At 42.5% G+C, this 12214-nt stretch overlaps 1 protein-coding gene across 1 annotated transcript in view; it reads right to left on the bottom strand.

Annotated features, from left to right (window-relative positions):
- LOC138672642 (interleukin-10 receptor subunit beta-like) overlaps positions 1–12214 on the bottom strand; it is a 55006-nt gene that overhangs the window by 18820 nt on the left and 23972 nt on the right. The window contains exons 3-6 of the mRNA XM_069760810.1: positions 7367–7536; positions 5517–5644; positions 3344–3497; positions 2080–2185 (exon numbers count right to left, since the gene is read on the bottom strand). Of these exons, the coding sequence (XP_069616911.1) occupies positions 2080–2185; positions 3344–3497; positions 5517–5644; positions 7367–7536 (558 nt within the window). The remainder of the gene's footprint in view (positions 1–2079; positions 2186–3343; positions 3498–5516; positions 5645–7366; positions 7537–12214) is intronic.

Genomic DNA, 12214 nt, shown 5'->3' with positions numbered 1-12214 from the left:
CTCTTGGGAGGATTGCTGATGTGACATCTCGGTGGTCTTCTCAAGCAAAGTGTTCCCCTCGTTCGTCTATCCTCTCTGTCTTTAGTTGTATTGGGGACTGACTAGTTTTTACCACATCCCCTCCCTAACCAGGGCCAGGCAGGGATTAGGTGCCTGCTCGGCGATAGGTGCAGAACCTATATAGGGACATTTAGGGCAGACAGGGTGATTTTAGATCTGCCCAAGGGTCTCCACTCCCCACTTCACTAGTGTTTGGGCTCCTCCCACCCTCTCCATGTTGTTGTGTTCTTACTTACCCTTCACCCAGCATGACACAAGTCATATCAATCAAAATATTTTATTTAATAAATTACTTAAATTTCACAGTAAAAGAAAAAAAAATTGACATAAAAAATGAAATAAAACACTATCAAAATTTCTTATGTACCGCAAAATGTTAGCTCACTACTTAAAAACAACAAAAACACCCTCAAACAGCTCCATCAACAGAAAAATAAAAAAGTGACTCAGTGGGCAAGTGTCTCCTGATCTGACCCTAACCTGAACACCTATGGGGAGTTCTGCAGAGACAAGTTGTCATTACTCTCCATCCAGCATCCAGAAGAGGTCGTTCTTGGAGAATGGAGAACGACAGATGTGGCAATATGTCGCCAACTTGTTCATTCCAGGCCTAGAAGACTTGGTGCTGTCCTTACATACCATGGAGGTCTTACAAAATAATAGATGTAGTAATTTTTGATGTGGGGTGTACTCACTTTCTAATCAACTAAATTTGGGTAAAACAGAAGATTTTGTAATCTATTATTAACTTTACTTTCATGCTATGGGTTAAAAAAATTCCATCCTTGAAGACAAGGTACAATATTTTGTTTTTTACTATAGATGCTCTATTATTGCAAAGCACCTTAAGTTTAAACAGCAGAAAATAGGAAAATATATTTTCTACGAATTATAACTTCAGCGGTCAGATTCAATATCGCTAATTTTAATGCACTTGAGCAGAATAGTGATGTAAGAGCACATGTATTACACACATATATTGTAGTTTTACAACACACACACAACCATGTGAACTCTGCAACACAGCCATATACAAAACACTGCTGCATGCACACAGTACAAGCACAGCTCTGCTACATCGCGCCAATACACACACCTCTCCTCTATGTGCATGCACAGCTTCAGCTACCTACACAGCTACATGCGCATGTACAGCTTCAACTACATGCACAGTTTCAGCTACATAAACTCAGCTACATGCGCACACAGCTTCAGCTACCTACACAGCTACATGCGCATGTACAGCTTCAGCTACATGCAGTTTCAGCTACATAAACAACTCAGCTACATTCGCACACAGCTTCAGCTACCTACACAGCTACATGCGCATGTACAGCTTCAGCTACATGCAGTTTCAGCTACATAAACAACTCAGCTACATGCGCACACAGCTTCAGCTACCTACACAGCTCAGCTACATGCGTACACACACATCTTCGGCTATATACACAGCTCAGCTATATGTGTGCACAGCTTTGGCTACCTACACAGCACAGATACTACCTACACAGCTTCAGTCACCTACACATTTCAGCAAGATAATCACACACAGCTTCACCTACATACATAACTCAGCTACATTTGCGCACATAGTTAACTCACATCATCAAAACACACATCTCGACTGCACACATTTTGATGTTCCTTCCAGGCATATGACTGATAACACGACCTGAAATGTCCTACAGCTCGTCAGGACCTGCAGCATTTGCACAGTTTTTGGGATGTGCAGGTCCTCATAGTTTTCTCTCCTGACAACACTGATGCCTGTTTCTGGCATGTGCGTAATTAAACATGGCGTATTAACCCTGCTTGTGCAGTGCACCAATAAATCTAAAGCAGGTAAGCACAGCTTGTTTCACCATCAGATATCGGTCTCAATGGCGCATGTTATGGATCATATAAAAGCTCGTGATGACTGACCCAGTCCAACACATGGGGGTCAATCATGCCATATCGTGCGGTACAGCAGACGGCGGTTCTACAGCGACTTTCCTCTTACCAGACCGGAGCACTTACCAGCTTTCCACAGAAAATGTGGCGTTTGGAGATTGGTCAAAGTCCCAGTCCCACTTCAGGAGGTATGTCAAGTCTAGTGCGTCCATGCTCAGATTAGTTGGTAGTCCTGTAAGACAAGAGAAAGACGTAACCAATAAATCGTGAGTCCTTATTAAAGGAACCTGAGAAGAGGATTTCACTATTGTAACTAGTGGCTGTGCAGGTCAATCATAGAGATGACTTCTGTCCGGTAGTGATCTGATGAGCCAGTGCTGGGAATTCAGACTTTGAAAACATATGCAAATTAGACTGGAAGTGCACTGGGGGCGTGTGAATGGATGGATTCGCCCCAATGCACTTCCAGTCCAATTTGCATGTGGCTTGAGCTATGAAGGACAATGACTTTGCAGGCACTTTGTTAACCCCTAGTTCAGAACATCCGCACTCCTGTAGTATTGAGAAACCGCCAATCCTACTTAATAGTGTGCACTTGCCTCCCCTCTAGTGATGGCTGCAGAGTGTAGAATCCTAAAACTGTATTATTTATGCCCTCATTCCAGGAAGTCAGGGGCGGGTCCTTGCCCATCTCCAGGAAGTCGGGGCGGGCCCTTGCTCAGCTCCAGGATGTCAGGGGCGGGTCCTTGCCCCGCTCCAGGAAGTCAGGGGCGGGTCCTTGCCCCGCTCCAGGAAGTCGGGGCGGGCCCTTGCTCAGCTCCAGGAAGTCAGGGGCGGGTCCTTACCTCGCTCCAGTTAGTCAAGGGTGGGTCCTTGTCTCGCTCCAGGAAGTCAAGGGCGGGTCCTTGTCTCACTCCAGGAAGTCAGGGGCGGGTCCTTGTCTCACTCCAGGAAGTCAGGGGCGGGTCCTTGTCTCACTACAGGAAGTCAGGGGCGGGTCCTTGTCTTACTACAGGAAGTCAGGTGCGGGTCCTTGTCTTGCTACAGGAAGTCAGGGGCGGGTCCTTTTCCTACTACAGGAAGTCAGGGGCGGGTCCTTTTTTGGAGGAGGGCAACAATACAATGCTTTGTGGACGGGTACACTAATAGCTATGCGTGGGCATTCACGAATGATGGAGAATTTATCACAGGCCCACTGCCCCCTACTCCAGTCAGGATAATAATATAATAATATCGGTAAGTCAATTTAGGAATGAGAATAATACAATATAGAAAACATCTATTTATTAGAATTACAGTACAAAAACTAAAAATCCTAAAATAAATACTGTAATAAAAATTACAAGCCCAAGTTATAGCTGGTGCTGGATTTAGTATATCGGTTTCTTACCTGGAGCGGGCGCTGTGAAACATTTATCTGGGCTGAATGGACTCAGTTCCATTGTCTCGATGTCATAAACAGTCATTCTTAGGCAATAAATTTGCTCGGGAAGGAGCTCACTGGGAGGAACGATATAATTCTGCAATCGTGCAGTTGCAAATTTCTAAATACAAAAAAAAGTAAATAGAGTAAATAAAACCTAATATATCACAGTCCACATTGTATGACGGCAGCATTGCGATAGACCTCCGCCACTATATGTCTGCAGGCTGCAATGGTGCCGTACGAGTGCATGCACTGAACGGCCCCCTCAGGCTATGTGCACACATTGCGGATTTTTGATGCGTTTCCGCAGGGTTTTTGGATGCATGGAATTGCATCAAATCCGCAGTGTAGTGCACAAGCAACGTTAGTCAATGGGAAATTGAGAATTGGTGTTCACATGCTGAGGAAAAATACACGCAGACTTAGAGATGAGCCATTTCTGGGGCGGCTGGGAGCTGGTGTTTGTAGACGGGGGGTGTAATATCCATGGCCGCAACTAGCCAGTAAAAGCTAAATATACAACTGCGGACTGATATTCATAGCCTGGGAAGCTCCATGGGTATTAACCCCTTCCCAGGCTATAAACATTGGCCCCAGTCGCTGGCTTTCCCTCTCTGGCACAGAAAACTGCGCGGGAGCCCACGCCATTTTTTATTTTTTTTTTAAATTAAACAGATATTGGGAATTGATGCAAAAGACTTGCACGAGTTTCTTGCAAGTGTGACCCCGGCCTTAGGGTATGTTTCCACAGTCAGTATTTGCTGCGGATTGGACACTACGTACAGCTGCAGTGTCCAGATGTTACAGCATAGTGGGGAGGATTTTATGAAAACCCATCTGCACTATGCGTTCAAAGACGCAGGCGGCAGACCCACGTATACGCACATGCGACGTCTTTCTAGACCGCAGCATGTCTATTTATCTTGTGAAGACGCTCAGTCTCCGCAAGATAAATTACACAGTCTATGTATTGGATGCGGTGAATCCGCACGGTTCAATGAACATATGCGGAATCACCGAGCGTACATAAGCCGGCAGCGCATTGGGCGGAGTGGATATCTGCTGTGTCCAAAGCGCTGCATATCCGGACAGTGGGAACATAGCCCAATGCAGATTTTGTGTGTGTGTGTGTGTGTGTGTCTTTATTTAACTCTTTATGCACCATCGGGCTTGGTATTATCTATCATCTATCTATAGATCTATCTATTACCTATCAATTATCTATTATCTATCTCTCTATATCCATCTATCATCTATCTATTATCTATCCAGCTGTCTCTATATCTATATCATCTATCTATTATCTATCTATCTATTATCTATCTATCATCTATCTATCTATCTATCATCTATCTATTATCTATCATCTATCTATTATCTATCTATCATCTATCTATCATCTATCTATTATCTATCTATTATCTATCTATCATCTATCTATTATCTATCATCTATCTATTATCTATCTATCTATCATCTATCTATTATCTATCTATCTATTATCTATCTATCATCTATAATCTATCTATTATCTATCTATCATCTATCTATTATCTATCCATCATCTATCTATTTATCTATCTATTATCTATCTATCATCTATCTATTATTTATCTATCAATTATCTATAATCTATCTATCATCTATCTATTATCTATAATCTATCTATCTATCTATTATCTATCTATTATCTATCTATCATCTATCTATTATCTCTATATCATCTATCTATTATCTATCATCTATCTATCTCTGTGTAAACATTATTCTTCAATGGAGTATGTAAATGAAGAGGTTGGACAAGAAATGACATCACAATTCTTTTTTTTTTTTTAAATAATAAATCTTTATTTAGCTTACAAAGACGCAGACAAATCCGCATGAAAAAAAAAAAAAAAACATGAAAATCTGCATCAAATCGGGACAGATTTTTACCTGCGTTTTCTGCCAAGAGATGAAGATTCTGCGCAGAAAACTCCACAGGTAAACCTGCAATGTGCGCACACACCCTCCTCCCGGCAGCCTTCATTGTGGCAGTCGCACGGCTTTAGCGCCAGACTATTCAGATCCGCCATTATTACTACATATCGGCACAATCAACGTTCTAAAAAGGGACAAGCAGCCGTGAGCCACTAACCTCCTCGGAGGAATCGTTTCTTCTGAGACTTATGTTATATTCTTTGCCATACGGAGATTCCTCTTGGATGGAAACTACCACCAACGCGTCTGCGGACGTGACGTGGAAAGCGGGCGGAGGTTTGGTTTCTGGTGAAATGTGCAAGATTAAAATATGTTAGATTGTAAATTTTAATAAAAGCACGGCTTCCTCTACACTTATACTGCTACAGCGCCGCACAGACCCCTTTTCTCCTGGAGATGCCTGGTGGAGTAGGACCCCTGCCGCGACATTTAGGTCTATGGGACTCTGCTACCTTCATCAATCCTAAATGGACCGAATGGAGCCGCAGTGTTCACTTCCCCCGGACCATGGTGGACTGCAGTCTCCGTATTGGTGATGGATGGGAATCCCAGTGGTGGAACGGCAGCGTGACGATATTTATCACCTATAGGGTGGATCGGTTACTAACGTCATTTTTCGTGTTGCAATCTACAGTAAACCCCGTGAAGTTTTGGGACAAGGGTTGCAATTTGCATGCGACATTGCTCCCATGGGCTTTAACGAGAACTTATCATTAACACTACCCCCCGAGCAATCAGAGGTACTGTACAACATTATGAAAGACGTTTAGTCCAGTGTTACCGGCCACCGGCGGGCACATCACTGCACTTGTACTCCTCGGCTTCTCATGTCCGCTGTCATTCAGGGATGGGACGCGATGCCGGCGGAGAGGCTGCGAGTGCACGGATACGTTGGTGCTGGGATGGGTGTTTTTCATGTAGTTTTTTATGCTGCACCTCCACTTCTTGCGCAGGGGTAAAGTTACTGATAAGTTCCCCTTAAAACAAGATGCATGCGACTTTTCTGCCATTTAAATGTTTTTTTTTAGGCCGGAGCTGCAGTGCGACATGCGTCACGTGGCAGCGATTCTCAGACAAGTCGCGGGACTACAAATATTTGTACATGCGCGATTCTGCTGTACGGAAAGGTAAAAAAGAAACAAACACGGTAAAAAACTTGCAATGAGCAGACGTGCTGGGGTAAGGTGTTTCCGCCATGCTCAGGTGCTAACAGTGTCTTTGGCGGGCTCAAAGAATATGCTCCGATACCCCGCGGCTGTTCGACAGGCGAAACACATGGAGGGATTGTCTGTTTGTTAGGTAACCCCTGCTGTCGAACAGCTGCGGGGACTTGAAACAATTATTTGAGCACGCCAAAGACCCTCGGTTAGCACCTGAGCATGGCAAGTAACACCTTATCCCAGCACGTTTTCATACAAATTCACCACTTCAATAGAAAAACATGTCTGCGTACTTGTACTGACCTGAAGGAATCACACTTCCGGGTCACTTTTACCATATGGTGAAAATTGTAAATCTATTTAAAAAAAAAAAAAAAAAATTGTGGGGGGAAAAAAAAAAAAAAAAAAAAAAAAAATCGGAAAATCATCCGGGGGTGAAGGAGTTTTCCGACACATCTTCTGCTTGAAAACCATGGCGAGTTGTTGGGAGTTTAAAAGTCGGTGTGTGTGTAACGTTTTCACTCCCAGTCAGCGTTATGTAAGAATAAGGGCTCATTCAGGCCTCAGGAATTATTTTTCATCAGTTTTTTTTTTTTTTGCCAAAACCAAATCACTAACTACAGCAGCAGTGGAGAGCCGGCGCTGAACCCCGGCGGAGGAGAATCATCTTAGATCTCATGCAGCGCTGGCCAATACAGGAGAGATCCTAGAAAGTGGGAAACCCCTTTATTGTAGATCAAAAAGGAAGAACAGCTCAGGAGCACAAACTGCAGCTCTGGTCAATAAGAGCAGGACAAATATTCAAGGAAAAGAGAAATGAACCATCTTCAGAATAAAATCTACTTACTCCTGTTGGGGTCAAAGTCTTTGGAGGCTGCTGGGATTTCTCCATCGGGAGTTGTAGCAGTGACCCACAGAGTATAATTATGGCTGCGATCGAGTGCAGCAGACGGGATCCGACAGGAGCAGTCGCCAGAAATGTCACACGTCTGGGATTCATTGTCCGGCGCTCCTAACCTTAAAAAGAGATCAAGAGGGCGCCCATCACTGGAGGAACGACGCGCCATCGATGGCCCTCCCGGCACTTGTGCCCCAAGGCTGCAGACCGCCAATACACCATTTGTCTATTTTATCATTTTTCTGTTGATAAAGTTACATCTGGGCTTTTTTTTTTTTTTTTTTACTTACAGGGCGAGACGTACTTTTAATTACGTATATTGTGCGATCAATACGAATTTCTAATCTCTTTATTTCATTCTTTTTAGGAGACAAATTGAACATTTACGATCATTTTTCCCCCATTTCACCATATGAGATACATACTATGAATTCTTTTAGGCTTTTAGTTCACACAGAAATAACAAATACCGTATGTATGTATTATATATATATATATATATATATATATATTTTTACACTATATATATATATATATATATAGATATATATATATCTATCTATATATATATATATATATATATATATATATATATATTACACACTGTATATATATATATATACACACGTGTATGTATGCATATATAATTCTTTGTTACAGTTGATTAGATTTTATGATCTGATGAAAAAAAAATATTTATGAATTCACTTTTAATTAAAAAGAAAAAAAATCTTAAATAGCAGAATTGCTGTTTTACGCTTCCTTCATCCTCCCCCCTTCCAAAAAAAAAAAAACTGAAATAAAAACTACAGGTCGTACCGCAAAAAAAAAACAAAAAAAAAAAAAACTAAATTCGTCCTATAACCAATCGACTGAAAAATAAAAAAATGTATGTTTCTCGAAACATGCAACAAACCAATATTTTTTTTTATGAGGATAAAAAGAAAAAGTTATGGCTCTTGATAGGGCAGGAAGAAAAAAAAACACACAAAAAGGAAAACATCTGCATCTTCAAGGTGTTAATGTTGTACAATTTACGCGATACTTCAATACCTAAAGACTCTGTGCCCCCCACGTTTTTGTCTTTTAGGTGCACCATCGGATATAAGATGCACTTGCCTTGGGAGAACGTGGTAACATGGAGGAAGGAGAATTTTTTCAAAATTTTTTTTTTTAATTTTGTAGAATTTTTTTCAATTGTGTTAATAAAATATAAGAGAACTTTTATGTTCAAAGTAAATTCTGTTGTGCATTTCCAGCTAAATTTTGTCATCACTGGGAATGGATTGCCGGCCAAAGTTATAAATTATGAATAAATTAGAACTTTGAAATAATAATATAAGAGAATCCTGCTTTCCTAAAACTATTATAGTGCCTGTGATAGCCGGGACAATGGTGCGACTGCCTTTAGTTGGTCCGGAAGGGTCATTTGCAATATTTGGACACTATCTGACTCCCGGAGACGACATGAGCAAGGTGCCGCCCGGTGCGTCAGGGTGGGATTATGCACCTATGACGTCCATGTGGTGAAGAGCACATTGCACAGTATTTCCAATATCAGAATAAGTCTAAAATATAAAGAATAAGAGTATCAAATAACTTGGGAGTTTTGTCTGTGGATATATTTCAAATAATATGGTGGCAATAATATGGGGGCGCTGCAGCACCGGCACCGTGGAGTCCTTTAAATATGCTAAATAATGAGATATATATCGCCTTTGAAAATGCCTCAACAAATGCCGGTAACCCATTACACAGTGATGACGTGCCTGGGCATGCGCAAGGAGTTTGGCGTCCGCCATGAACAAAGGTGTTCCCTGGGATAAGAGGAAGAGCATATTTAAAGGACTCCACGGCGCCGGTGCTGCAGCGCCCCCATATTATTGCCACCATATTATTGAATAGAGCGATGAGCTAGAATTGTGCGATCTGAAAAGTAACAATGAATGTATTGTTCATCTATGTGAGCACGGAACACTGTGGCACTTGGGAACTTCATGTAAATTATAGGAAATAGTAATATGAAATAATGCACCTTGATGACTGTATAATATGCTATGATGTACTGCACTTTATGAACGTATAATGTGATTGGCTGTAATTAAGGATTGTTAAGATACCTATAAGCATGCACCCTGTCATAACACCCACTGCTTGTGAAAGGCTCATTCAGAGACAAATCGTCGCCCAGACACCAAGGAAATGGGAGTTCTGCCTTCTTTTTTTAATTTGTATGCATTTTGGAGAATCATTGGACAGGTTGCCTGGGGGCCTTGCACCCGAAGATAAGCAGTTGTGCTGTTACTATTTTTGTATTATATATCTATATATATAATTGTCTAAGGGTTTTTCCGTCTGTCTGTCTGTCCTGGAAATCCCGGCTCTCTGATTGGTCGAGGCCGCCAGGCCTCGACCAATCAGAGACCGGCACAGCATCGACGTAGAAATCCCGCGTCTCTGATTGGTCGAGGCCGCCAGGCCTCGACCAATCAGCAACGGGCACAGCGACGATGATGTCATAAAGGACGTAGACATCCCGCGTCTCTGATTGGTCGAGGCCGCCAGGCCTCGACCAATCAGCAACGGGCACAGCGACGATGATGTCATAATGGTTGCCATGGCGACGATGATGTCATAAAGGTTGCCTCGACCAATCAGCGACAGTCTGCCGCGAATTCTGGAATCATCATTGTCCATATATTACAGGGACATGCATATTCTAGAATACCCGATGCGTTAGAATCGGGCCACAATCTAGTATATTATATAATTGCCTAAGGGTTTTTCCGTCTGTCTGTCTGTCCTGGAAATCCCGGCTCTCTGATTGGTCGAGGCCGCCAGGCCTCGACCAATCAGCAACGGGCACAGCGACGATGATGTCATAAAGGACGTAGACATCCCGCGTCTGATTGGTCGAGGCCGCCAGGCCTCGACCAATCAGCAACGGGCACAGTATCGATGTAGATGTCATAATGGTTGCCATGGCGACGATGATGTCATAAAGGTTGCCTCGACCAATCAGCGATGGGCACAGTCTGCCGCGAGTTCTGGAATCATCATTGTCCATATACTACGGGGACATGCATATTCTAGAATACCCGATGCGTTAGAATCGGGCCACAATCTAGTATATTATATATATTAGATGGTGGCCCGATTCTAACGCATCGTGTATTCTAGAATATGTATGTATGTATATAGCAGCCACATAGTATATAGCACAGGCCACGTAGTATATAGGAGTACTACGTGGCTTGTGGTATATACCATGTGGCTGCTATATACATACATACATACATACATAGAGTACCCGATGCGTTAATATAGGCCACGCAGTAAATAACAGCCCACGTAGTATATAGCAGCCACACAGTATATAACAGAGCCCACGTAGTATGTAACACTGGCCACGTAATATATAACACTGGCCACGTAATATATAACACTGGCCACGTAATATATAACACTGGCCACGTAATATATAACACTGGCCACGTAATATATAACACTGGCCACGTAATATATAACACTGGCCACGTAATATATAACACTGGCCACGTAATATATAACACTGGCCACGTAATATATAACACTGGCCACGTAATATATAACACTGGCCACATAATATATAACACTGGCCACATAATATATAACACTGGCCACATAATATATAACACTGGCCACATAATATATAACACTGGCCACGTAATATATAGCACAGCCACATAGTATATAACACTGCCCACGTAGTAACACTGGCCACGTAATATATAACACTGGCCACATAATATATAGCACAGCCACGTAGTATATAACACTGCCCACGTAGTATATAGCAGCCATGTAGTATATAGTACTGCCCACGCAGTATATAACACTGGCCACGTAATACATAGCGCAGCCCACATAGTATCTAACACTGCCCACATAGTATTTAGCAGTGTGGGCACCATATCCCTGTTAGAAAAAATAATTAAAATAAAAAATAGTTATATACTCACCTGGCGGGATCCAGCGAACCTCTGGCGATGCGCGCGGTTGCCGCCATCTTGCGTTCCCAGGATGCATTGCGAAATTACCCAGATCACTTAGCGGTCTCGCGAGACCGCTAAGTCTTCTGGGTAATTTCGCAATGCATCTCTGGGACCGGAAGCTGGCGGCAGGCGCGAGCGCATCGTCGGACTACCGAAGGTGAGAATAACAGGTTTTTTGTTTTTTTTTTATTATTTTTAACATTAGATCTTTTTACTATTGATGCTGCATAGGCAGCATCAATAGTAAAAACGTTGGTCACACAGGGTTAATAGCGGCGGTAACGGAGTGAGTTACCCGCGGCATAACGCGGTCCGTTACCGCTGGCATTAACCCTGTGTGAGCGGTGACCGGAGGGGAGTATGGAGCGGGCGCTGACTGCGGGGAGTAAGGAGCGGACGCCGGGCACTGACTGCAGGAGAGTAGGGAGGGACTAATCGGACTGTGGCCGTCGCTGATTGGTCGCGGCAGCCATGACAGGCAGCTGGCGAGACCAATCAGCGACTTAGATTTCCACCACAGACAGAGGCCGCGACCAATGAATATCCTGGACAGAGAGACGGACGTGACCCTTAGACAATTATATAGTAGCTCTATATATATATATATATATATATATATATATATATATATATATATATATATATATATATATATCTATAGATATATATATATCTATAGATATATATATATAGAGAGATAGATAGATAGAATAAATTTGTAGTTTTGCAACTAATTTTTACTTAACCCCCTCCACGCTATAGC

This window comes from Ranitomeya imitator, chromosome 3, assembly GCF_032444005.1.
Source record: "Ranitomeya imitator isolate aRanImi1 chromosome 3, aRanImi1.pri, whole genome shotgun sequence".
In the NCBI taxonomy this organism is placed as follows: Eukaryota; Metazoa; Chordata; class Amphibia; order Anura; family Dendrobatidae; genus Ranitomeya; species Ranitomeya imitator.
The sequence above is the reverse complement of the archived record's forward strand: the minus strand, read 5'-3'. Positions and strand labels throughout refer to the sequence as shown.